At 38.7% G+C, this 27,101-nt stretch overlaps 1 protein-coding gene across 1 annotated transcript in view; it reads left to right on the top strand.

Moving 5' to 3' along the window:
- Positions 1-27,101, top strand: part of DNAH14 (dynein axonemal heavy chain 14) — a 403,042-nt gene that overhangs the window by 272,121 nt on the left and 103,820 nt on the right. The window contains exons 55-62 of the mRNA XM_044943112.2: positions 241-438; positions 3,053-3,214; positions 5,610-5,801; positions 7,657-7,838; positions 12,438-12,546; positions 13,842-13,967; positions 18,594-18,688; positions 19,887-20,046. Coding sequence (XP_044799047.2) covers positions 241-438; positions 3,053-3,214; positions 5,610-5,801; positions 7,657-7,838; positions 12,438-12,546; positions 13,842-13,967; positions 18,594-18,688; positions 19,887-20,046 — 1,224 coding nt within the window. The remainder of the gene's footprint in view (positions 1-240; positions 439-3,052; positions 3,215-5,609; positions 5,802-7,656; positions 7,839-12,437; positions 12,547-13,841; positions 13,968-18,593; positions 18,689-19,886; positions 20,047-27,101) is intronic.

Genomic DNA, 27,101 nt, shown 5'->3' with positions numbered 1-27,101 from the left:
TTTTTCCAGATTCAGTGCAGTTATTTCATGTAGTTCAAGAGGCTGTGAAGAGAAAAGATTAAAATAGTGAAAGTGTTTGAGTGCCTTATAAGATTTTGATAAAATACTTTATGTTTCATGTGTTTATCAAAGCATTTTAAAATAGTCTTAGATAGTTTTACTAACTTTCCAGCACATCTAAGTAGAAAACTTTTTATTTCTATTTAGAAATAAAATTTCTAAATTTTTTTTCTTCCCAAGATTGGAATAGATGGATGTGGAAAAGAAACTTGTGCGACTCTGGCCTGTTATTTGGCAGAACACAAAATATACCGGGTACCTTTATCTCACAATTATGCCTACTTAGAATTCAAAGAAGATTTCAAAAAAGTGTTTATGCAAGCAGGATTAGAAGGCAACCCCTCTGCTTTGATAGTTAGTAATTTGAACCTAGATCAAGTAAGTACTTTTTGTTTTTATTATTTGCTAAAGTTTAATATTTATGTGGGGTATTCCCAGGTGGCACAGTGGAACCCTCCAAATTTAATATTTGAAAAGAAAATATTTATCTATGGTCCTATTAACCTGCCATATCAATTCTTTTCATTATTTTTCATGCTTATCCAATCATAGCCTATAGAGTTTATGAATTTACAATCATTCTGTATATAGTTTTACATAAGTACCACAATAAAAGAATTTTCTGTCTCTATAATTTTAATTGACTACTTGGAAGTAATTTATCTGTGTAACTAAAATCATCCATTTTACATTAAAAGCAGTTTTATAATCTGTCTTTTAAAAATAGCCCTTTCATCTGTATCCACTGTCTGATCATGTAATCTACAATGTGCTCTCACAGACTTTGAGGCTTCTGTTTCTGTTCTTTATCCTTCTGCTCAAGTTTCACCAAAGCCAAGACCTTTCTTTGCAGCTTATGCCTTATTTATATGTAAGCAAAAAATGTTAATCGCTCAACTTTTAAAAAGTCTATTCTTTTGCATAAGTTATACCCTTCCACAGCCAAAGCATAATTAGGAATACCACCTCAGATTGTATGTACTTCTTTGTGGCAAAATTTCAAGGGAATATTGTTTATTATCTATGATCCAGAGGTGGATAGTTATTAGCATTGTTTCAAACTCCCATTTTGTTTTTTCTCCTGATACTGGGCCTCTCTCCCTAGAGTTATATGTGTCTGTTTGTTTTTCATGTCATATTTTGAAAGTAAATCCAAGAGCCATGTCATATCTGCTATTCTCCATAATATCCAGTTTTTCTGCTTTAACTATATATTCTCCCCTTCCCAAATTTGAATATTCTGCTCCTTGATCAGGTTGAGGTTTCTGCCAGACACTTGCTCGATTTCAGAAGATGTAGTTTCTCCCCTGCCAAGAATGTATCATTCTAATTCAAGAAACTATTTTTTTCAGAAATCCACTGTCAAAGCTGAATTGAACATGGCTCCCGTGTTATTCAGAGGTTTCCCTGGTGGCTCAGCTGGTCAAGAATCCGCCTGCAATGCAGGAGACCTGGGTCCGATCCCTAGGTTGGGAAGATCCGCTGGAGAAGGGAATGGCTACCCACTCCAGTATTCTGACCTGGAAAATTCCATAGACTGTATAGCCCATGGAATTGCAAAGAGTCGGTCACAGCAGAGCTACTTTCACTTTCACTTTCCATGTTATGCAGAACTTTAAGGTTATTGCATCTCCTTTCCAGACTTTTTCTAGCCACATCATTGCTTTCCACGTGAATTCAAAAAAATGGTGTTATGACTTTGTTAAGTTTGTTAACATTTGTTAAGTGCAGGGTACCAGATGGTGAGCTACAGTTTAACAAAAGACAAGAGAATCGGAAAAAGAAGTTTATTACTCAGGTTCTGCAGGAGGTACACAGCATGCTTTGAGGGAACCGATGGGAAGTCAAGGCAAAGTGCAGAGAGAGAGAGAGAGAGGTAGGACCAGGGCACATGCCTTGACTGGGGGTACAGTGCTTTGCAGTGCCTTTGGAGTTTCCAGACTAGGGCCAGAATGGTCAATTCAAACCCAACAAAGGTAAGTTCCATGGGGGTCTTATCTAAGGAGCACATATAGGGAAGGCTCTGGGAAGCAGGGAAGACTGTTGACGCAAGGGCTGTTGGGAAGTCATGTCAGAATTTACATTTGCTTTTAACTCTGTGGATTGCTATCTAAGGCATGTGCATCCATGAGAGGTATAATGTCAGTTTAAATCCCCCAGCAGGCTGCTTGGCCAAACAAAATGGGTGCTGAGGCAGTAATACTATGGAGTAATTTAGCTAGACTCTCAACAAGTAGGCAATAATCAGAGTATTTAATAAATCTTTGGTGGTTCTCCATCATGTCTTAGGTGAGATAGGAAAGCAGTTAGCCCCATGTCACCTCTGCTGGCCTCTATTGGATGCAACCCCCCAGTTCTCTGCCCTTTCTCAACTGGGCTGAAATACCAGGTCCCTGTGAGTGGCTAAAGAATACTGTATCTTGAGGCACTGATAATGCTGATGATGCTTTTTTTGTTAAAAGAAAGCTTGGATTTATTCTAAAAACCAAAATGCTCATACTTTTTTTTATTACTCCTCTGGTAGAATTTCTTTCATTGCTGCTGCTTCTCTGTTACCTTCCCATTCATTTTGGAACCCTTTATAGAGATGTTCTTGGTTAAAATAAGCTTTTGGCCATGTGATTTCTAATAGTTTGTGTAGTATTCAAACACAAAAGTAGAGATACCGAGAACTGCTCTAAACTGTGTGAAGCAGAGTCCCTGCTCAACGTAACTATTGCACCCACTCCTCCCGTGCCTCTTCCCCATGCACAACGCAGTGTTTGGCATGCTGTCGGTACCAAATCTGTTTCCCTAATGTTTGAATAAATGAATGAATAGATGAAGCTTATTTTGACTCAGAAAAAAATGTTTTTGATGGGCTCACATTAAGAGAAGTTATTTTTTTGATCCAAGTTCTCCTGAAACACTATTGCTTTCTCGATTAGCTTTGTCCAAAGTAGAATACATGCCCAATTGACTCATTCCTGATTAAATGTATGTTTTGCCCAAGGAGTTATTTATGGAAGATTTGAACAGCATTATTAATTTGGGGAAAATACCTGACTTGTTTGAAAATGAAGAGCTGGATGCGATTGCCCTCAAGCTTAGAGCTCTTGCCGAACAGTCTGGTTATGTCGATAATAGGCAAGCTTTACTTTTGTTCTTCCAAAAGGTACATTTTTGTGGATTGCCTTTATCAAATTGTCATATTAAATTGAAAACAGACCATGTTCAAATCTCACAAAATTTTATGGTAGTGTCCACTATTTGTTGAAAATAATGCTGCAATGAACATAAAGGTCTGCATTAAAAAATAGACTGTGTTTATAATTCTGTACATGAATTTCAAGTTGGATAATTTCTTTGGTTTTTTACATGAGTTTTTAAAGCTATAATAATGACTGCCATCCTTATACACAGACACACCATAGGCAGGACAAACATGAGCAAGAATCTGGGACTGACTGGCTAACAATAACTTAAAAAAATAATAGTTTGAGGCAATAAGAGAAATAAGATCCCAAGATTATTTCACACCCTGTGATCCATTTCTAGCCAATGAGGTTTTTTATTTCAGTTGTATGCTGGTAACAAGCCTGGAAAGGAAAGAAACAAGAATTCCTCATCCCCTTAAAAAGCCCTAGAACTGTCCAGGAGGTTATGGGTTATCCAGGTAGAGCAGGTAATATTCAGAATGAACTCGGCAGTGAGGTTGCTGTGAAAAGAATCAGCTTGATGAGAGATATCAACTGGACAAATTAACTAGGCATTCTGTGTCTTTAAGACATGATGAATGACCAGTGGCTCAGTGAACAGATAGATATGATTACCCAAGCCAAAATGTTCACTGGTAAAGTACCACAGGCCAACTTATTTCTCAAGTCAGTTTCTATCTTTTATGGAGACATTTGAAAATTGAACTGAACCACCATCCCTTCCTCAGCAGATACTTAGTGATCTTGCACAACAAAAACATGTAAAAAATTCTGGGAATGGAATCCACAATTGTAAGAGAACAATATAATATAAATGGATGTTTGAATTGAGTTGTATTTTAAAATGCTGCAGTAGAAAGAAGGATAGGAGTTATCCTGAAAACTTGTGGAACTCTAGCACTTCTTTACAAAATTGGTTTACCCAATAGATTGTGAGTGGAAAAGGAAAATAAATTCTGATTTAGAGTGTGGCAAATAGTGCCCTCCAGAAATAAAAAATAAGAATCCCAAGTAGAAACCAATTTTAATTTTATATATATGCCATACTTTCAAAAATGATTTGAGGTTTTTTACAGTAATAATAAATAGTGAAAACACATTTTAAACTGTTGGATATCTTCAAGTAGGAGTTTGCAAATGGGCAAAGCAAAGAGAGGTAATTTCATTTTGTGGGTTTTCCCAAGTGGCTCAGTAAAGAATATGCCCACCAGTGCAGGAGACACAAGAGACAAATTTCAATCCTTGGGTCAGGAAGATCCCCTGGAGTGGGAAATGACAACCCACTCCAGTACTCTTGCCTGGGAAATGTCCATGGCCAGAAGAGCCTAGTGGGCTACAGTCCATGGGGTCGCGAAGAGTAGGACACAACTAAGCACACACGCAATTTCATTTTCGATTTAAAGATTTCTGTATTTTGTGAATTTTGCATTGAGGAGTTGCATTTGTTTTTATAAAAATTTTAAAGACAAGCAGGAGGGGGAAAATCTTACCCTTTAGTCTTCCTTCAGTTTTACCACTCTTATTTGGCAAAATAGGTTGCTTGATACTCAAAGATATTATCACTTTGTACAAGTCGAACCCTTTGAGTTAGATGGACCATTGACTCACTGAAGCTGCTTTCAATAATGTGGTTTTATCATAAAGTGATGTATACAGTAAGGAAGGAATCTGTGCCCCGTGGTCAGTCCTTCCAAGAAGCCAAGAACAGCAACAACACAACCAGGTTTTAGGTGGGGCAAGGATGCAGGCAAACTTCTTTGAAACTAGCACTTTGCCTAGGACCTGAAAAATTATATAGAATCTAATACTGCTTGGCTGTAATCCTTTAGCTGTAGGAGTTTATTAGTATCTCTGAGGTGTTCTGTACATAACATTGTTCTGATTCTCTGCATCTCTTTTAGCTTTAATTCATCTGACTATTTCTTTCTTTGAGTTTCTGTGAGTCTTAAATGCACACCACTCCAGAGGAAACAGTTAAATAGACAGACTCATCACCATCTGATACAAACTGCCCTACTGAATAGAGTTCTAGCACCATATCCCCTTATAAAGGATGGTTTATACAAGGAATGTTCTGAGTCCAGTGACTCCCCTACCCAGTCCATCCAGCTGAAGCCAAGAGGGTGAGGTCCTCTAGAACAGAACCTGGCTCCTTTCCTCAGAAGGGCTTTGTTAAGCTTGTAGTTTCCCTTGGAAGGACTCTGATTTATGACAGATACTCAGTACATGATTGATAGGTACTCCCCCCATTAAGGAAAAAATTGAAACAAATTTTAAATGGAATTTTCCATATAATATTTTCTTCAAAGAAGTGGATTGCATTTAAACAAATTATATTTCATTAATTTTCAGAGAATACATAAAAATCTTCATATTCTTATGACCATGAGCCCTACAAGACCTAACTTTCACCAAAACTGTAGACTATATCCTTCCCTGATCAGCTCCTGCACAGTTGATTGGTATGAGAAGTGGCCAGAAGAAGCTCTCCTGATTGTAGCTGATGCTTTCTTAAGAGAAAAAGTGGATATCAAGAACAGAGAGGTAAATATAACCCCTTTAAAGAAATCTAATACAAGTGAAGATTTCAATTTATTATCAGAATCCAACAACACTACATCTCTGAATGACAATGAACCTTAGGTGGGCAAGGAGAGGCAGTTCTGGGCAAAATTATGAAATAAGTCAAGTGTTTGTCTTGACTCTTTATCAACTCCTCATCTCTTTTGCCCCCTAATTCACCCTGTCTCAGTGATGCCCAGGTTCCTCACTGCTGGGGTCTCTTCACTGTTCTGCCCTCATGGTGGACAGCAGATTTCCACAAAGGTAAACCACCTCCATTTTGCATGCTCTGGTGAGGATACTGCAACCTTCTGTGTTCTTCTTGTGAATTTCACTGGTTTGGTTACAGCAACACAACTACAAAGAAATGAGAGCACAAGCCACACGCATAATTACCTCAGAACTCATGAGCCACAAGTCAGTAAGAATCTATTCTAGAGTGATTCAAATGAAGATCCCGAGAGATGTTGGCAAAAGAAGTTGCAAATTCAGAGAGGCCTGAAACTCTGTGGGGCCTAGAAAGGGGCTTACAACCTTACCTCTCCAAGTGTTCAGGAAAGCAAAGGCCAATAAGGGGTAGATTCAGGGTGGAACCAGCAAGAAATTGCAGCTGAGTTAAGAGTGACCAGTTTAACTAGGCTTGGTGGACTGAAGATGCATAAACAGGACTAAATTATGTTCAAGTCAGATTCTCTCTGAAGGTAAGCAAAGAGGACACTCTTTCTACTCTAGTTTTGCCTACCTGTATCTCTACAATGATTGATCCATTGATTTCCATAAGGAACGGTTCCAGCCCCCTCCCCCAAACCCTGCAAAATACCAAAATCAGGATGCTCAAATGAAAGTGAAAGTCACTCAGTCGTGCCTGACTCTTTGAAACCCTATGGACTATACAGTCCATGGAATTCTCCAGGCCAGAATACTGGAGTGGGTAGCGTTTCCCTTCTCCAAGGGATCTTCCCAATCCAGGGATCAAACCCACATCTCCTGTATTGCAGGCGGATTCTTAACCAGCTGAGCCACAAGGGGCGGCCAAGAATACTGGACTGGGTAGCCTATCCCTTCTCCAGAGGATCTTCCCAACCTAGGAATCGAAGCGGGGTCTCCTGCATTGCAGGCAGATTCTTTACGAAGTGAGCTATGAGGGAAGCCCTGGATGCTCAAGTGCCTTATATAAAATAGTATAGCATTTACCCATAATATGTGCACATTCTATGATACATTTTAAATCATCTCTAAATTACTTGTAATACCTAATACATTGTAAGTATATGTAAATAATTTTAAATACAATGCAAATGCTATGTAAATAGTTGCCAGCACAAGAGAAATTCATATTTTGCTTTTGGAAACTTTCTGGAATATTTAAGAAGTATTTTCAGTGGTTGTTTGAATCTGTGGGTGCAGAACCCACAGATACAGAGGGCTGACTATACATCCTTTAAGTCCTTACATTTTTCTAGCTTTATTTTACTCATGAAAATTGAGTATCTTGCTATCAATAACCTACTTTAAAGAAAGGAAGATAAGAGATAAAGCACTATAAACCTTGGCCATTGACAATGTACCCTAAATCCTTGGAGTGCTGCAGCAGAAATAAGGGAAAAACCTAGCTGAGATGTCATTTATTGTTAACCTTTTTTCTTTTTGTCTTTTCCACCCTAAGCTCATCCTAACCACTAAAACTCATGTATTTTTAGTCCCATTCATCCAAACCCTTTTTCTGCGTCTCCACATCTCAGAAATGACAAATGTATTTGCATTGTCAGTTTTCTTTTGTGTGTGTGTGTGTATTTAGACTGCTTTCTCTTAATTCTTAGAAATTACTATTTTTCAGAACTTAAAAGAAAAACTTGTTCCAACATGTGTCCAAATCCACAGAAGCATAAAAGAGTTGAACATAAAATACTTTCAAACAACTAGAAGGCGTTATTATATCACTCCCAGTAATTACTTGCGATTCATGGATACATTTGTCCACATTTTGAAGTCCCGAGAGAAGAAAATGCAAAAGAAGAGGTAAGACTTTGAGACCAAGTCAGATATATATTTGTGCTCTTATTTGTGAAAAGGGATACAAATGCAAGTGAACCCAAATCCACCTTTTCATTGGAGGGAAAAGAGCAAAAGCTACAGAAGATCTTAAGAGGTAGGTGTCTATCTCCCCTGTGGTCATTCACAGGCTGCCCCTGTAAAGGCAAGGCTGACAGATTCTGCCAGTGAAGAAGCAATAGACTGTTAGAGTCAGACATGGACAATGAAAACAAGAGTAACCAGCATTGCCATTCCCAATGTCCCTGATCCCATGAAATGAAAGTGAAAGTCACTCAGTTGTGTCCAACTCTTTGGGACCCCATGGACTGTAGCCACCAGGCTCCTCTGTCCATGGGATTCTCCAGGCAAGAGTACTGGAGTGGGTTGCTATTTCCTTCTCCAGGGACTCTTCCCAACTACAACCCTGGTAGTGGGATGCCCTGTTGCTGAGAAGTCCACAGCATGCTGCAGCTCCACAGTTTTAGAACCTTCAGCTGGACCTGGGAAGGGTGGGGGGAGGAAACCTGAGGTAGAAAGTCTCATATCTAATCAGAACTCTAGAGTCGTTGAGAAACAATCTCATGGCAGCCTCCCAGAAGATAAAGACAGTGGGAAATAGTCTTATAGCATCTGCTCACAAGCATTCCATGCTGTCATGTTCCAGAAGGATCACAGACTTATCTCAGTTGTAGTTAAACCTTCTCCTATGTGACCTATATGAAGGCATAAAAAGTTGCCAGGGTACCATGTGAAGGCATTCCTTTACAGCTCTATCCTCCAACCTGTCATTTATCCAGCTGAAAAAGAACAGCCCACTCTATCAGATACCCCAGTTAAATGCACTGATAGGGACTTAGACCAAATCCATTCTTGGACAACATTGGGTAAGAATGGCCATGATGACTGCCACTTGGAGGACAGACCACAGCCAGATTTCGTATCTTGAGCCAAGCCAGTTAAAATTGCTATTGATCCAAATGCGTCAATAATGGGCATTTGCCCATACTCTGCCTTTATTGGCCAGCTGGAAGCCCAGGGCAATGAAAATTTTCACCACCACTCATATGTGGTGCACAAGTATAGACCCGACATTTACAGAAGCAGTACCAACCTCAGCAGCAGCATTTTACTCACATGGTAATCTCATTTATTTTTTGTCAACAACTTTGAGTGGTACATTCAACATCAATTGTACAGCAGTTGCTACAGTCTGTGAAAACAGTCCTATTAGTTCAAAAGGTTAATCTTGTTCCATTGTTTTACATAAAGGCCATTCACTCCTCTGGGTTAGTAGCTCCTAAAATGCTTCTGAAAGTCCATGGATTAAGCCTTTTGTTGGTTAGTGATTAAATTGAGTATGATGGCCACAGGCTGGGTAAATTGGCCAGATGCCCTATAGACAAGAGTTATAAGGAATTAATGGAACTTCCCTCTACCTCCGACCTCCAGGTTTTAAGGTGTCCCCTTCCCACCATCCAGGGTTGTTGCTCTCCATTCACAGTCATGATTGGTATGACCAGTGTCTGTCACAATCACTTCATCCACTTCCCAGTCTTCCCCATGTCTTACCCACATTGTACATCCTTAAGTTGCTCAATAGTTTCTTCTTTATGTACCTTGAACTATCGTAGAGCATCTCCTTACCCCCCTGATGTGTAATCAGGATTACCATAAGTTATCCCCTTGTGTGCATGATCATTATCATCAATATCCAATAGCGCTTATAGCCATCAAGTATAACTATTTGGTAAAAAGAAGCACCAGGTTATAAGTCCCAACTTCATAGCTCTTCTTTACTTCTTACAAATCCAGTAAGAAGTTTCCCAGGGATAGATATGGGACAAGAAAAAAGGGAAGGGAAGGGTTAATTATGTGCTTTGGGTCTCTTACAGCCAGTCCACGCCTCTTCTCCACCCCCAAAACATTTAGCATCCTGTTTCAGTGGGAGATATCCTTTTGGGAAATAATCACGTTTAAAGCCCAAATTACCTGTCGTAAGCGTGCACTTCATTGGGAGCTTAGTTTCAGTTGTCTGTGTTTCTTTAGTTTTTCCTTTGAGTCCATTCTATTTTTAATATCACCTGTTTCTAGGGGGTCATATGTTTACAAATTAAATGCTAAGCACAACGTCTGATGTACACAGCACACAACAAATAACAACTCTTTAAATAGGTAAATAGTATAAATAGACTTATTTTAGGAAGATCACTCTGGTATGGAGAATAAATAGGAGAGAGACAAAAAATAAAAACAAGACTTGAAAGCTAATGTGGTAATCCACATGAGACTTTTGAGGACCTATCCTAGAGCTAGATAAAAGAATAAAATATCAAAAATATCTGTGTAATTCACAATTTAAAGGGTATGGGTGATGATGTTCTCATAGATTATGAAAGCCCAAGAAATAGAAACCATATATTCAGTTTTTAGAAAATGCTCTATGGAACTTATTCCCTGTCTTAGAACTAAAATTTTGTGGACCAATAGCTTAGTAATCTTCTTATTTAAATCTTTCAATTTATTTTATTCCATACAAATGTATATTTTCAGTTTTCTATTCTAGTGAATAGATGAATGAAAATTTTTCAAACTTATTGTTTCTTATTTAAAAAGAAAATTTGTTTTGGACATTATTAGATTCACAGGAAGTTACAAAAATAGTACAGAGAGGTCCAAAGTATCTCTTACTCAGTTTCTCTCAGTGCTCACATTTTACATGACTGTAGTACAACATCAAAACCAGGAAACTGTCATTGGTACAATGTGTGTTTATAGTTCCATGCCATTCAACTTTATCATTTGTAGCAATTTGTATAACCACAGCAGCAATCAAGATATAGAACTAGTTCATACCACAAAGATTCCCCCTACTGCTACCCTCTTTACAGTCACTCCCACTCTTTTCCTCCTCCTATTCCAAATACCTTGCAATTGCTAATCTGTTCTGCATTTCTCTGTTTCTATTCTTCACATACAGAGAGTGATAGTGCTTTCACTCAACATAATGCCTCTGGGATCTAAGCTATTGCATGTATCATGAGTTTATTCCATTTTATTGCTAAAGTAATATTCCATATGGGTGTACCACAATCTGTCTAACCATTGAAGGAATTTGGGCTGATTCTAATTTGGAGTTATTATGAATATATCTCTGTACAGGTTTCTGGGCAGATATAAATTTCTATTTCTCTAGGATAAATGGCAAGAGTATAACTGTTAAGTCCTCTGACCTATGAAGAAAATATCAAATTGTTACTCAAAATGACTGTACTATTTTTTGTAGTTTTATAAATTATGTATGTATTATGTAGTCCATTCAGTTTCTCTGCATGCTTGAGAGCATTTGGTATTGTCACTATTTTGTATATTGACTGTTTTAATAAGTATGTAATTATATGACATTGTGATCTTAATTTACACCTTAATGGTTAGTGATGCTGAATATCTTTTCATGCCCTTATTTGCCATCCATATATCCTTTTCAATTTAATGTCTCTTCATATCTTTTTTATATTTTGTAAATTGTTCAAATTTTTCATTGTTAGTTTGAGAATTCTTTATATATTCTAAAATAAGTCCTTTGTCAGATATGTGGATTACAAGTATCTTATTCCAGTTGGTAACTTGTATTTTCATTCTCTCTTTCACAGAGAAAAGGGTCCTAATTTTTGATGAAGTCCAATTTATGATATTTTTTCTTTTATAAATTATGCTTCTCGTGTCTAAGAACTCTTCACCAAACCCTAGATCCTGATCACTTTTTCCTGTATTTTCTTCTGAAAGTAGTATAGTTTTACATTTAATTCTATGGTCCATTTCAAGTTAATTTTTGCATAAACATAAGGTGTAAGGTTAGGTTACAGTTCATCTGATGTAACTGATGCCCCAGCACCATTTGTTGAAAAACCTTTTCTTCCTCTATTGCTTTTTCACCTTTGTCAAAACTGAGTTAGGTGTACTTGTGTGGGTTTACTTTTGTCTTCTCCATCTGTTCCATCAATCTTCATATCTATCTCTCTGCCAGTACCACATATAATCTTGATTACTGTCGCTATGTAATCAGTCTTACAATCAGGTAGAATATTCCACCCACTTTATTCTTTTTTTTTTTTTCAAAATTATTTTAATTACCTTAGTTCATTTGCCTTTCCATATAAATTTTAGAATAAGCACATCTATACATAAAAAACTTTTTTTTTTAACTGAGATTCTGACAGGAAACCTATATATCATTTTGGGGAGAATGGGCATCTTTACTATGTGGTCTTCCAGTCCATGATTACAGTGAACCTTGCTTGGCTATTATTTTGTTGTATCTATACTTTCTTAATTGATGCAAAGAGCCAACTCATTGGAAAAGACCCTGATGCTGGGAAAGATTAAGGGCATGAGGAGAGAAAAGGGAACGACAGGATGAGATGCTTGGGTCATTGATTCAATGGACATGAATTTGAACAAACTCCAGGAGATAGTGAAGGACAGAGATGCCTGGTGTGCTGCAGTCCATGGGGTTGCAGAGGGTTGGACATGACTGAGCAACTGAACAACAACAAAATGCTCTCTTAATACTTTCTTTCCCTTCAGGGAACGTTTCCACATGGGCTTATCCAAGATCCTGGAAACAACGGCTCTAGTCACAGATATGCAGGAGGAGCTCTTGATTCTTGGCCCTCAAATAGAACAAAAAACAAAGGTGTGTTTGATTTTGGATCTCTTTTTTAAATTTTATGGTTTAACATGGAATGGCATTTGAAAGCAGAAGCTGATACTTGACAGACATGGGTTAGAACTTCAGCTTTATTACCATGCAGCTGTGCAACCTCTCTTAGTCTTAGTTTTCTTATCTGTAAAATGAGGAAAGCGGTAACAACACAATAGCAAAGTAGTAACATCATTGTCTTTTTTAATTTATTTTTATTGGAATATAATTGGTTTATAATATCGTGTTAGTTTCTGCTATACAACCACATGATTCAGCCATATGTGTACATTTATACCCTCCTTCTGGGACCTCCCTCACACCCAGCCCCCATTCCAACCCTCTAGGTCATCACAGCACCAAGCTGAGCTCCCTGTGCTATGCAGCAGCTTCCCACTGTCTGTTCTGTACGTGGTAGTGTATGTACGTCACTGCTGCTCTTTCAGTTCGTCCCACCCTCTCCTTCCTGCCCTGTGTCCACAAGGCAGGGAATTGCCTTGTGCCTACATCTGTGCAAATTGCCATATGACCCAGCAATTCCACTACTGGACATATACCCTGAGAAAACAGTAACTCAAAAAGACTCATGTACCCCAATGTTCATTGCAACACTATTTACAGTACGACATGGAAGCAACGTAGATGTCCATCGACAGATGATTGGATAAAAAAGATGTGGTACCTATATGTAATGGCGTATTACTCAGCCCTTATTATATTCTAATAATTAAATGTGATAATTGATATTATCATGTGCTCAGTCGCTCAGTTGTGTCTGACTCTTTGTGACCCCATGGACTGTAGAACACCAGACTCCTCTGTCCATGGAATTTTCCAGGCAAGAATACTGGAATGGGTTGCCATTTCTTCCTCCAGGGGATCTTCCTTCCCCAGGGATTCAATCCACATCTCCTGCATTGGCAGGTGCATTCTTTAATACTGACCCACCTGGGAAACCAATAATAAGTATTTACCTAATTATAAAAGAAATAGAAAAATCTGCAGTTATTACTTAAATACATCTGAAATGCACTGTGATAATTTGCAGTTGGCCATGTATTCTAAAAATCATTACTCATCATCAATCTTTATGTGTATGAAATTGTATGAAATTATATTTGTATGAAATTATATTTGTTGTAATCATTTTTATTAGTCTATTAAACAAATATATTTTGAGGTGATTTTGACAAATTCTGTAAGAATGAAATAAGCTATTTGATTTCTCTTTTTAAAAAGATATCATGTCTCTTAAAACTTATTTTAAGAAGAGTTGTTTGGTTCATTAGGAGAAAGAAATCCTAATGAAAAAACTACAGAAAGATTCCCAAGTGGTTGAGAAAGTTCAGATGCTTGTTAAACAGGATGAAGAAATCATGGCAGAAGAAGTAAGAATCGTAGAAGAGTATGCTCAGGTAAAATTAAAATATACTCAATGAAAGTCACTTAGAGATTTGCAAAATTGTTTCCTACCCCAAAAATTTAAAAGTCAGGCTCAGTTCAGTTCAGTCACTCAGTCGTGTCCGACTCTTTGTGACCCCATGAATCGCAGCACACCAGGCCTCCTTGTCCATCACCATCTCCCAGAGTTCACTCAAACTCACATCCATCAAGTCGGTGATGCCATCCAGCCATCTCATCCTCTGTCATTCCCTTCTCCTCCTGCCCCCAATCCCTCCCAGCATCAGGGTCTTTTCCAATGAGTCAACTCTTTGCACGAGGTGGCCAAAGTACTGGAGTTTCAGCTTCAGCATCATTCCTTCCAAAGAACACCCAGGGTTGATCTCCTTCAGAATGGACTGGTTGGATCTCCTTGCAGTCCAAGGGACTCTCAAGAGTCTTCTCCAACACCACAGTTCAGAGGCATCAATTCTTCGGCGCTCAGCCTTCTTCACAGTCCAACTCTTGCATACATGCATGACTACTGAAAAAACCATAACCTTGACTAGATGGACCTTTGTCGGCAAAGTAATGTCTCTGCTTTTCAATATGCTGTCTAGGTTGGTCATAACTTTTCTTCCAAGGAGTAAGCGTCTTTTAATTTCATGGCTGCAGTCACCATCTGCAGTGATTTTGGAGCCCCCAAAAATAAAGTCTGACACTGTTTCCCCATCTATTTCCCATGAAGTGATGGGACCAGGTACCATGATCTTCGTTTTCTGAATGTTGAGCTTAGAGCCAACTTTTTCACTCTCCTCTTTCACTTTCATCAAGAGGCTTTTGAGTTCCTCTTCACTTTCTGCCATAAGGGTGGTGTCATCTGCATATCTGAGGTTATTGATATTTCTCCCAGCAATCTTGATTCCAGCTTGTGCTTCTTCTAGCCCAGTTTTTCTCATGATGTACTCTGCATAGAAGTTAAATAAGCAGGGTGACAATATACAGCCTTGACGTACTTCTTTTCCTATTTGGAACCAGTCTGTTGTTCCATGTCCAGTTCTAACTGTTGCTTCCTGACCTGCATACAGATTTCTCAAGAGGCAGATCAGGTGGTCTGGTATTCCCATCTCTTTCAGAATTTTCCACAGTTTATTGTGATCCACACAGTCAAAGACTTTGGCACAGTCAATAAAGCAGAAATAGATGGTTTTCTGGAACTCTCTTTCTTTTTCCATGATCCAGTGGATGTTGGCAATTTGATCTCTGGTTCCTCTGCCTTTTCTAAAACTAGCTTGAACATCAGGAAGTTCACGGTTCACATATTGCTGAAGCCTGGCTTGGAGAATTTTGAGCATTACTTTACTAGCATGTGAGATGAGTGCAATTGTGCGGTAGTCTGAGCATTCTTTGGCATTGCCTTTCTTTGGAATTGGAATGAAAACTGACCTTTTCCAGTCCTGTGGCCACTGCTGAGTTTTCCAAATTTGCTGGCATATTGAGTGCAGCACTTTCACAGCATCATCTTTCAGGATTTGAAATAGCTCAACTGGAATTCCATCACCTCCACTAGCTTTGTTCGTAGTGATGCTTTCTAAGGCCCACTTGACTTCACATTCCAGGATGTCTGGCTCTAGGTGAGTGATCATACCATCGTGATTATCTTGGTCGTGAAGATCTTTTTTGTACAGTTCTTCTGTGTATTCTTGCCACCTCTTCTTAATATCTTCTGCTTCTGTTAGGTCCCTACCAGTTCTGTCCTTTATCGAGCCCATCTTTGCATGAAATGTTCCCTTGGTATCTCTAATTTTCTTGAAGAGATCTCTAGTCTTTCCCATTCTATTGTTTTCCTCTATTTCTTTGCATTGATGGCTGAGGAAGGCTTTCTTATCTCTTCTTGCTATTCTTTGGAACTCTGCATTCAGATGCTTATATGTGTCCTTTGCTCCTTTGCTTTTCACTTCTCTTCTTTTCACAGCTATTTGCAAGGCCTCCCCAGACAGCCATTTTGCTTTTTTGCATTTCTTTTCCATGGGGATGGTCTTGATCCCTGTCTCTGTTCCAACTTTGCCTGTTTTTCATTTTTTTCCCAGAAAATATTTATATTAATACCTACTACATGCAAGGTACTATTAAGTGAAGTCCAAAACAGAGGGTCCCTTAAGAAAATAGATAGTCTGGTTCTTCTGGTTACAATGAATAAAACTCATTCAACCCATATCAGAAATGCATGTGGCCTCCAAGAGGATCATCTGAAGGATGGAAGGGTTGGTTGCGGTGGCCTCCTCATTTCCTCAATGCTCAGCAGGAAGCCCTGCAGTTTATTTGTGTCCAAGTGAGGGATTTACCCATTATGTTATCCAGCTTGAAGTAAATTAGCAATTAAAATATGGACAGGTAGCTTGAAAAGGGTTCTCAGAGAAACCTTGGATTGAAAATAATGCTAATACTGAAAGTACAAGTGAACAATGAGAAGACAGCAGGCCGATACCGCTCATATCTCTGGTATGAACTATTTATTCTTCAGCCATGTTTTTAATGATGATCTAATCAGATCTAACAAGGAGCCAAGCAAAATATTTTGAAATTATCAAAAAGGCTATTAGAAATATCTATTCACATTCACTATTGTTTATAATAAACCTTGCCTAAATATTTATTGTGATACTTTGAGATATTAGCTAATGATAGTAGCTTTTGTATTTAACATAAATAAATAATTCCCCCAACTGAGGTTTTAGCTAATATATATATATATATATATATATATATATATATATATAATTTTTTTTTAATTGATGGAGTTGCTCCATGAAAAACCTTTGCACATGGAAAATGTGAAATTCTACTCTCTGCCTTCTCTGACTAGGGGTGGCCATTGATCAGACCAGGGTTGAACATTTGGTAATCTGCTACACCAGACTGGTTCCTATTGGAATTCTGACTGGAGGGAACAGAGGGCAATTGGCCAGTTTAAAAAGACAGAATTATTCGGGCAATGAGAGAAGTGACACAAACTAAATAAACAGTCCTTAGAACTGCTTTGTTTTCTGAAGGTGATCTGATAAGAATTAAAAATTATAAACTAAGGCACCTTTGACATATATCTGTACAAGGAATCTGTAATTTCTCACTTCTTTCAATGAGACATTTTAAAACATCTTTCCAAATTATGATAATTATTACCTAAAAGTCCATGAATCCTGATTAATTCTTGTTGAATAACTCTCATCAAAAAAATGGGATGTGTAGTAGGTTTAGAATAGTGTACATTGCATTATCAAGTATATTCATGGAAGAATGCACTTCCATTTTGAGTAGGTGTCAATGAGGATCTACCATCTACTTACAATTTTACTCATCTTAATAAGTGGAAGGATTTTCTACACAAGATTCTGATGCTGGGCACTATAAGTACAAGTTATATCATAGTATGACCTCTGGCCCTTCACCTTAGTGTCACATCACCAGGAAAGTTGGAACAGCAGACAACAGAAGTATTTCTAGAAGTCATTCATATTTGTAATAGAATGTAATAACTTAATTATACAGAGAAGTGATTCTAAGCAACATAAACATAACCCCCAAGTCAGCTTGTTAGCGAAATCCCAAAAATATCCAGTCATTCCAGCACCACCTTTCATGAGAGAATACCCAACAAAGAGTCAGTCAAAAGGGTAAAGAGAAATTGATCTTCAGTTCAGTTCAGTCGCTCAGTCGTGTCCGACTCTTTGATTGCAAATAGAATGTCTTACTTTTGCACGTCTTACAAAAATGTATAACCCTGCACACATATTGGCAAAATTCCTTCCAGGAACTTGGAAGGGGATCTGTGCAGCTGAGGGGTTTTAAGCTTCGTTAGCTTTACAGAGAATCCAATGAAGGCAATGGCACCCCACTCCAGTACTCTTGCCTGGAAAATCCCATGGATGGAGGAGCCTGGTAGGCTGCAGTCCATGGGGTTGCTACGAGTCGGACACGACTGAGCGACTTCACTTTCACTTTTCACTTTCATGCGTTGGAGAAGGAAATGGCAACCCACTCCAGTGTTCTTGCCTGGAGAACCCCAGGGTGGGCTGCCGTCTATGGGGTCGCACAGAGTCGGACACGACTGAAGCGACTTAGCAGCAGCAGCAGCTTTACCGTAATCTGTTTTTAAGTGGCATGTTCAGTCACTTAGTGTGTCCAACTCTTTGCAACCCATGGACTGTAGCCTGCCAGGCTCCTCTGTCCATGGACTTCTCCAGGCAAGAACACTGGAGTGGGTTGCCATTTCCTCTTCTAGGGGATATTCCTGACTCAAGGATCAAACCGGTGTCTCCTGCATTGGCAGATGGATTATTTAGAATTCCATCTTTAAGTGGACCACTCCCAAAAGGGCAATGTTAAAACTACACTAAGTCTAACAGAGAAGAAGGAAAACACTCAATGTTTTCTCTTCTCACAGACAACTTCTCATCAGAGATTGCAAAATACATTAATTTAGGACAGTAACACGTTTCTAACAGTGCAAGCATGTGTGTACATCCCTGAGTCCTACAGAAGCATAACTTATGGGCACTGGAAAAATGTTGAATTACATTTTCCAACTTAAAAGTATAAAAATTTTAAGTATGCAACTATATTCATTCATATGTATTTAGGGACTTATAACTTTATTGCAGAAAGCTGACAATGAATTAAAAAGTGTACTGCCAGCTCTCGACAAGGCAATTGTGGCTCTAAACGCCCTGGATAAAGCTGATGTCTCTGAATTAAGGTGAGTAATTTACTGAAGTCTCTTTTGAGTTGCAAGAACTCAAATAAAAATACATGGGAAAAGTTGAGTCTATATCCCACTTTTAGAATAAGCCATTTTACCTATCGTGGGCTCTGGTACCAAGCTTCCTGGGTTGGAATTCTGGCACTGCAGCTTTCTAGTATACAGCCTTTCTGTGTTTCAACTTCCTTTCTATGCAACTGGGGTAATAATAAATGCTGAAAGGATTGGATGAGTTGAAACATGTAAAATGTTTAGAATAGTCTGGCATAAAGCAAGTGCTCAAAAAAGATTAATGCCAACTGGTTTCCTCTGATTAAACAGGCCTTTTCCCCTGCCCTTGTACTAAAGCTAAAGAAAACTAACCTAATGCTTGAATTCCTTGCATATGCCTTGGTTTTATTTATTTATTCTTTGGTTTGTTTTTTTAAACATTATCCCTTGTGATGTTGCTAATGTACATTTCACTTCACTTCAAAATGCCAGACAAATGAAATGCCTTTGATATGATCTTCATTGCTATTCTTAGGACATGCAGCAGAGACAGTTTAGTCCATTCTCTTTCCCACCGGCTGTTTCCACAACTGAAGGGACTTAGCACGCACAAACATGTCAGCTGATTCAGACGTAGCTAAGAGGCAACTTCCAATGTTCCAATCATTATGTCATTAATAACTTAGGATACAAATTCCCATCTACCCTCCTCCCTCACCTCTCTATTTTCTGTGATCTTTATAGTAGGAATTTTAGATCAGGATGAATAATAATCAGAGGATGTGTTTAAAGGGAGTTGTACCTTACAGCACCCTTCAAATTACAGGAATAGGGTTGACTCTCAACTACCCACCTGTTTCTGTCAAGTGGCTATCAGTAAACCAATCCTGGGATGAAAGAGGAGAGGTCCTTCTTTTAAAGAACTCGGCAGCAAATACTTTTGTAATGAAAATAATTAACATCTAACTTGTATGTTCTACATAGTTAAGTGTTATTCATTTCATCTTTCTAAAGCAAAGGTACCCATGTTCTAAAGATACTCAAATTTTTGAAGATACCCAATAATGAAATAGCTATATATTGGCAATTACTTCTTCTTACCAAAATACTTGTTAAAAATCTGTGTGTATTATCTTTTGAGATAGTTTACAGGGTATCTTTGATTTCAGTTATGAAGTTGATTAGATTTAACCATTTATTACAGAGTATATACTCGGCCTCCTTACCTTGTGCTGATTGTCATGAATGCAGTTTGTATTCTTCTGCAAAAGAAACCTAACTGGACTACAGCAAAGTTACTTCTTTCAGAAACTGGTTTCCTAAAAAAATTGATTAACATTGACAAGGACAGCATACCTGAGAAGGTAAAAGTTCATCTCTAATTAATGCATAATTGATACATTCCATACTTGTAATCTGCAAGTCCAATGGAAGTATTAACACTGGAGTCTTGCATCAGAATTGGAAGACAATGGTGAGGGTAAAAGATCAGAGAGCAAGCTGTATATGCAACTGTAAATGGTTTTCTGGAAGTGACAAGGTAAAGCAATATGTCACCAAAATTAGAAAAATGTCATGTCTCAGGATCTGTTTATATAACAGTAGGGATGGTGAAATGAAAATAGGAGAGGTCAATAGTGGGGGAAATTTTTTTCTGGATGGATCGTATAACCCTATGAAAGTACAAGATGTGGATAAAGGTGTCTGAGATTTTTTAATTGATATATAATTGACATACAACATTATATTAGTTTTAGGTGTACAGCATACTGATTTGATATTTGTATACATTGCAAAATAATCACCACAGAAAGTCTAGTTAATATCCATCACCACACATAGTTACAAACATTTTTTCTTGTGATGAGAACTTTTAAGATTCACTCCCTTAGAAACTTTTAGATATACAGGATTAGTAATATAGTCACCATGCTGTACATTATATCCCCAGGACTTATTTATTTTATAACTAGAAGTTTGTACCTTTTGACCACCTCCACCCATTTTCACCATCCCTAGCTCCCCACCCCTGATAATCACCAATCTGCTTTCTGTATCTATGAGTATCTGTATCATTTTGGTTTTTGTTTTCTTTTTTTTTTAGGTTCTATACATACATGAGATCATATGATATCTATTTTTCTCTGACTCATTTCACTCAGCATAGTGTTCTCAAGACCCATTCTAGTTATAAAAATGGAAGAATTTCCTTCTTTTTATGGCTGAGTAATAGTCCATTGTGTGTGTGTGTTTTTTTTCACATTTTCTTTATGCATTCATCCATTAATGGACCCTTCAGCTCCTTCCATGTCTCAGCTATTGTAAATAATGCTGCAGTTAAAATGAGGTTGAATATATCTTTCTGAGTTAGTGTTTTTGTTTCCTTCAGATAAATACCCAGAAGTTAACTTGCTAGATCTTACACTTCTATTTTAATCGTTGAAGAGACCGCTCACTGTTTTCTACAGTGATTCATCAGTTTACATTCTACTAACAGTGCACAAGTATTCCGCCTTCTCACCCACAGTTATTTGTGGTTTTGATAATAACCATTTTAACAGTGATAGCTCATTGTAGTTGTATTTCCCTGATTATTAATGATGTTAAACACCTTTGCATATACCTGTTATCTATCTGTATATCTTCTTTGGGAAAACATGGATTCAGATCCTTTGCCCATTTTAAAATCAGATTGGTGTTTTTGCTGTTGGATTAGATGAATTATTTATTTGGGATACGTGTGAGTGTGTGCCCCTACTTAGTCGTTCAATCATGTCCGACTCTGCGAGTCTATGGACTGGAGCCCACCAGGCTCCTCTGTCTATGGAGTTTTCCAGGCAAGAATACTGGAGTAAGTTGCCATTGCCTACGCCAGAGGATTTTCTCAGGGATCACACCTGAGTGAGTGAGTGAAGTCGCTCAGTCGTGTCCAACTCCTTGCTTCCCCATGTACTGTAGCCTACCAGGCTCCTCAGTCCATGAAATTTTTCCAGGCAAGAGTACTAGAGTACTGGAGTGGGTTTCCATTTCCTTCTCCTCAGGGATTGAACCCGGATCTCCGGCATTGTACGCAGAAGCTTTACTGTCTGAGCCACCAGGAAGCCCCCGACTTTCTGAGAGCAGATGTTAAAGGAGTCACTGCTTTTTGAACATAAATGGAAAAGCTCTGGCCCCCAGGCCAGCAGACGAGTTCTGTGGATCATGGTCCACACTGGTCCCAGGGAAAACCAGAAGCTTCGTGGGAAATGAGAGAGGGAGGTCCCGCTGAGGCAAGGAGCCGACGCCGGGCGCCGAGGTTAGAGCTGGCAGTGAAGGAAGGAAGGAGGCCCGGCGCCCCTGGGGCCGAGCTCAGTCCGTGGCTCCTGGTCTGCGGCTGCACAGGAAGACTTGGGGCACCAGCCAAATGCCTGGAAAGCAACAGCAGCCTCGGGTGTGAAATGGTCCAAACTAGGAAGTGCAGAGCTAAGGGGGACCACTCCCAGCCCCTCCGCCAGGGTCCACACCCGGGGCTCGGGCGAGTCCCAGAACAGGACACACGCGGAGAGAGCGCGGCAGGCAGGACGGGCCCCACACCCTACGCGGTGCCACCAGGCCTCTTCTGCTTCTTCCTTCATGGAAGGCAGTGTTGCCATCTCACGTCCAGGCCTCCAGATGGTGATTCCAGGCAGGCGGATTCTTTACCACTGCACCACGTGGGAAGCCCCATTTATTTTGAATGTTAACCTTTTATTGTATATATGGTTTGCAAATATTTTCTCCCATTTTCTAGATTGCTTTTTCTTTTCATTGATGGTTTCCTTTGCTGTGCAACTTTCTAATTTGAGGTAATCACACTTACTTGCTGCTGCTGCTGCTGCTGCTAAGTCGCTTCAGTCGTGTCCGACTCTGTGCGACCCCATAGACGGCAGCCTGCCAGGCTCCCCCGTCCCTGGGATTCTCCAGGCAAGAACACTGGAGTAGGTTTCCATTTCCTTCTCCAGTGCATGAAAGTGAAAAGTGAAAGTGAAGTCGCTCAGTCGTGTCTGACTCTTCGAGACCGCATGGACTGTAGCCCACCAGGCTCCTCTGCCCATCACACTTACTTATTTTTGCTATTATTGCCTTGCTTTTGATGTCAAATCCAAAATCACCAAGATCAATGTCAAGTGGCTTACAGCCTGTTTTCTTCCAGGAGTTTTATGATTTTGGGTCTCCTGTTCAAGTCTTTAATTAATTTTGAGTTAATTTCTGTATGGTGTAAGATAGTGGTTCAGTTTCATTCTTTTGCGTGCAGCTGTTCAGTTTTCCCAACACCACTTATTACAGACACTGTCCTTTCACCTATTGTATATTTTTGGCTCCTTTATTTAAATAAATAGACCATATACACTTGTGCTCATTTCTGGGCTCTCTACTCCATTCCATTGATCTGCTGCTGCTAAGTCACTTCAGTCGTGTCCGACTCTGTGCGACCCCATAGACCCCATAGCCCACCAGGCTCCCCCGTCCCTGGGATTCTCCAGGCAAGAACACTGGAGTGGGTTGCCATTTCCTTCTCCAATGCATGAAAGTGATAAGTGAAAGTGAAGTCGCTCAGTCGTGTCCGACTCTGCGCGACCCCATAGAGGGCAGCCCACCAGGCTCCCCCTTCCCTGGGATTCTCCAGGCAAGAGTACTGGAGTGAGTTGCCATTTCCTTGATCTATGTGTCTGTTTTTATGCCAATACAACATTGTTTTGTTTACCACAGTTCTGTAATATAGGTGGAAAACAGAAATCAAGATGCCTCCTTCTTTGTTTTTTCTCAAGGTTCCTTTGTCTATTCAGGGTCTTTTATGGTTCCATACAAATTTTAGGATTGTTTATTCTATTTCTGTGAAAAATGCCATTGGAATTTTGGTAAGTATTGTTTTGAATCTGTAGATTGCTTTGGGTAGCAAAGAGCATTTTAACAATATTAATTTTTTCGATCTATAAGCACAAATGATCTCTCCATTTATTGTGTCTTCTTTAATTTCCTTCATCAATGTCTTTAGTTTTCAGTATCAGATATTTCACTTCTTTAGTTAAATATATTTTTAGATATTTTATTCTTTTTGATGCAGTTGTAAATGGGATTTTCTACATTAGAAAATCTAAATTTCTCTTTATGAGAGTTTGTTTGTGTATAGAAATGCAACTGATTTTTACATACTAGTTTTATCTACTGCAACTTTATGGAATTTGTTAGTTCTAACACTTTTTTGGTAGAAGCTTTAGGTATTCTACATTTAATATTATGTCATCTGGAAATAGTGACAGTTTTATGTCTTCTTTTTCAATTTAGTTGCCTTTTTTTTTTTTTTTGCCTACTCGCTATGGCTAGAACTGCCAACACTGTGTTGAATAAAAGTGGCAAGAATGAGCATCCTTATCTTGTTTCTCATCTTATAAAAACAAATTTCAGTTCTTCCTCATTGATATGATGTTAGCTATGGCTTTGTCACATATGACCTTTATTATGTTGAGCTATATTCCTTCTAAAGCCAATTTGTTGAGCATCTGTCTCATAAATCAAAATTGAATTTTGTCAAATGCTTCTTCTGCATCCATTGAGATGATCACATGATTTTTACCCTTCATTTTGTTAATATGGTGTACCATATTGATTGATTCGTGGATGCTGAAGCATCCTTAAATCAATCCCTGGAGTAAACCCTGCTTGATTATGGTTTATGATCCTTTTAATATATTGTTGAATTCAATTTGCTTATATTTTTGTGTATTTTTGTGTCTATGTTCATTAGAGATAATTTTCTTTTCTTGTAGTATCCTGTCTGGTTTTAGTATCAGGGTAATGCTAGCCTGATTAAAAAAAACAAAAATGAGTTTGAAAGTGTTCCCTCTTCTTCTGTCTTTTGGAAGAATTTGAGAAGAATTGGTATCAACTCCTCTGTATATGTTTGGTAGAATTCACCAGTGAAGCCAACTGGTGCCAGACTTTTGCTTGTTTGGAGGTTTTTATTTATTGATGGTGGCTGAGATGGTAAAGAATCCACTTGCCATGTGAGAGACCTTGGTTCAATGTCTGGTTTGGGAAGGTCCCCCTGGAGGAGGGCAACCCACTCCAGTATTCTGACCTGGAGAATTCCAGGGACAGAGGAGCCTGGCAGGCTGCAGTCCATGGGGTCGCAGAGTCAGACATGACTGAATGACTTTCACTTTCACTTCAATCTTTTTACTAGTAAGCAGTCTGTTCAGATTTCCTGATTCTTCATGATTCAGTCTTGATAGGTTGAATATTTCTAGGAATTTATCCATTTCTTTTAGGTTGTCCAGTTTGCTGGTATATGATTTTTCACAGTGGTCTGTTATGATTTTTTATATTTCTATAGTATCAGTTGCAACATCTCAATTTTCATTTTTGATTTTACTGATTTGCATGTTCTTTATCCTTTTTCGTAGTGAGTCTAGCTACAGATTTTTCAAGTTTTTTAAGAAAAACACTTTTAATCCTATTGAGTTTTTTTCTGTCCATTTTTTAGTAACCATTTCTGCACTGATCTTTCCTTCCTTCTATCAACCTTTGTGCTTCATTTGTTCTTCTTTTTGTCATTCCAAGAGATGTGTTAAATTGAGAAGCCTACCCCTCAGACTGAAGTTTTGATATAAGCAAATAGCCTCTTTCACTGAAAACCTTGGCACTTTCAGTCAGTCCTCTGTGTTGGGTCCTGGAATGGGTGAGTCCCCATGGACCTTTTAAGGGATGTTTCTCAGATTGCTATAACCTTTTGAGTCTTGTGGATACAACCCTGTTGACTTTTAAAGCTATATGTATTGTGGAATTTTTTTCTCAGGTGCAGGTCCTGAAGTTGGGTTGTCAGATGTGGGTTTCACACCCTTCAGTTCTCAGGGAGAAGCTCAGGGTTGTGAGTTCCCTGCCAACTGTGAGACACTACACCATGGCAAGGTTGTGCCTCAGCCTCTCCTACCTGTTACAGTGTGGGGTCTTATCTCTTTCATCCAAGTATAGGAGTCATTCAGGTAGTTTTTGGCTTTCTTCCAGATATTATTGCTCCCTGTGTGTAGGGGGCGCTAGTGGTAAAGAACCCACATGCCAGTGCAGGAGACGTAAGAGACAGGGGTTTGATCCCTAGATCAGGAAGATCTCCTGGAGGAGGGCATGGCAACCCACTCCAGTATTTTTGCCTAGAGAATTCCATGTACAGAGGAACCTGTCAGGCTACAGTCCATAGGGTCGCCCAGAGTCAGAAATGACTGAAGTGACTGAAGCAACTTAGCATGCATGCGTGTGTAGCTGTAGATTCAGTGTGGCCATGAGAGGGAGGGAGTTCAGAATCCTCCTATGTCACTACCTTGAACCAGATCTCTGAGATTTTTTTTTCATTCAAGTAACAAATGTTCATATAAAACAAACACTGTTCTGAGTACTTTACAAATACTGATTTATATGTGAGAAGATGAGGGTTAGATTAGAGCACAGAAAAAAATTTTAATAAGGTAGTCTAGACACCTAGTAAAGGGTTTCACCAGAGCAGATTTAATTCTGAAGAATGTAGATTTACTGTAGGACTGCAAGAAGGATGAGAGAAGGACCAAAGTCCTGAGCAAGCAGTGGAGTTCAGGGCACCAGGAGAGTGGGAGCCCATGTAGAGTCCTTACCCAGAGAACTACTCGATCTACATACACCTTGATTTCAAATTTCTAGTCTCCAGAACTGTGAGAGAATAAATTGCTGTTGTTTTAAGTCACCCAGTTTGTGGTAATTTGTTACAATGGCCACAGGAAACTAATACAGATTTTGGTACTTCTTGGTGATTGCTGCTGCAACAATATTACCTAATAATATAGAAATAGCTTTGGATGTGTAGATGCTGGAATACTATCTGAACAGGGACATTACATAGGAGCCAAGCTGAGAACTAAGTTCAGGGACAAATTGAAAGGTTTATATACATATGAATGGTACCGTCACAGCTGAAGGGGTGAATACTCATTAATTAATTCAATAAATATTTATGGGTTATTTTCCATGTAAGAGACATTGTGAGACATTATAATAGTTTATAAGACCAACTTATTGATGTTATGAAGCTTTCATTGTAACAGGGAAAACAGACATTAAATAGCTAACAACACAATTAGTTAAAATAATAATCTGTGCTATTAGGAAGTATAGAGTAGTACCTGAACAAGGTGAATTTTTTTAGCAGAATATGTGTTGCTACCCATACCACTCATGAATTAATGCAACAACTCTTCACTCTCTGAAGCATTCTTAGCAAAAATGATTCCGTATGGTTATGCTTAAATAGATCTTTCAACCTCAAAAAGTAATATCTAAAGAAATGAGATCAAAAGCCTAACAGCATTTTAAATGATAATAAGAACACAAGTAGTCATTAAGAATGGACCACATTCCATCTGAATTATTCAGCAAA

The sequence above is a fragment of the Bubalus bubalis genome, chromosome 5 (assembly GCF_019923935.1).
Source record: "Bubalus bubalis isolate 160015118507 breed Murrah chromosome 5, NDDB_SH_1, whole genome shotgun sequence".
NCBI lineage: Eukaryota > Metazoa > Chordata > Mammalia > Artiodactyla > Bovidae > Bubalus > Bubalus bubalis.
Note: the sequence above shows the minus strand (reverse complement) of the source record. Positions and strands in the feature narration are given on the sequence as shown.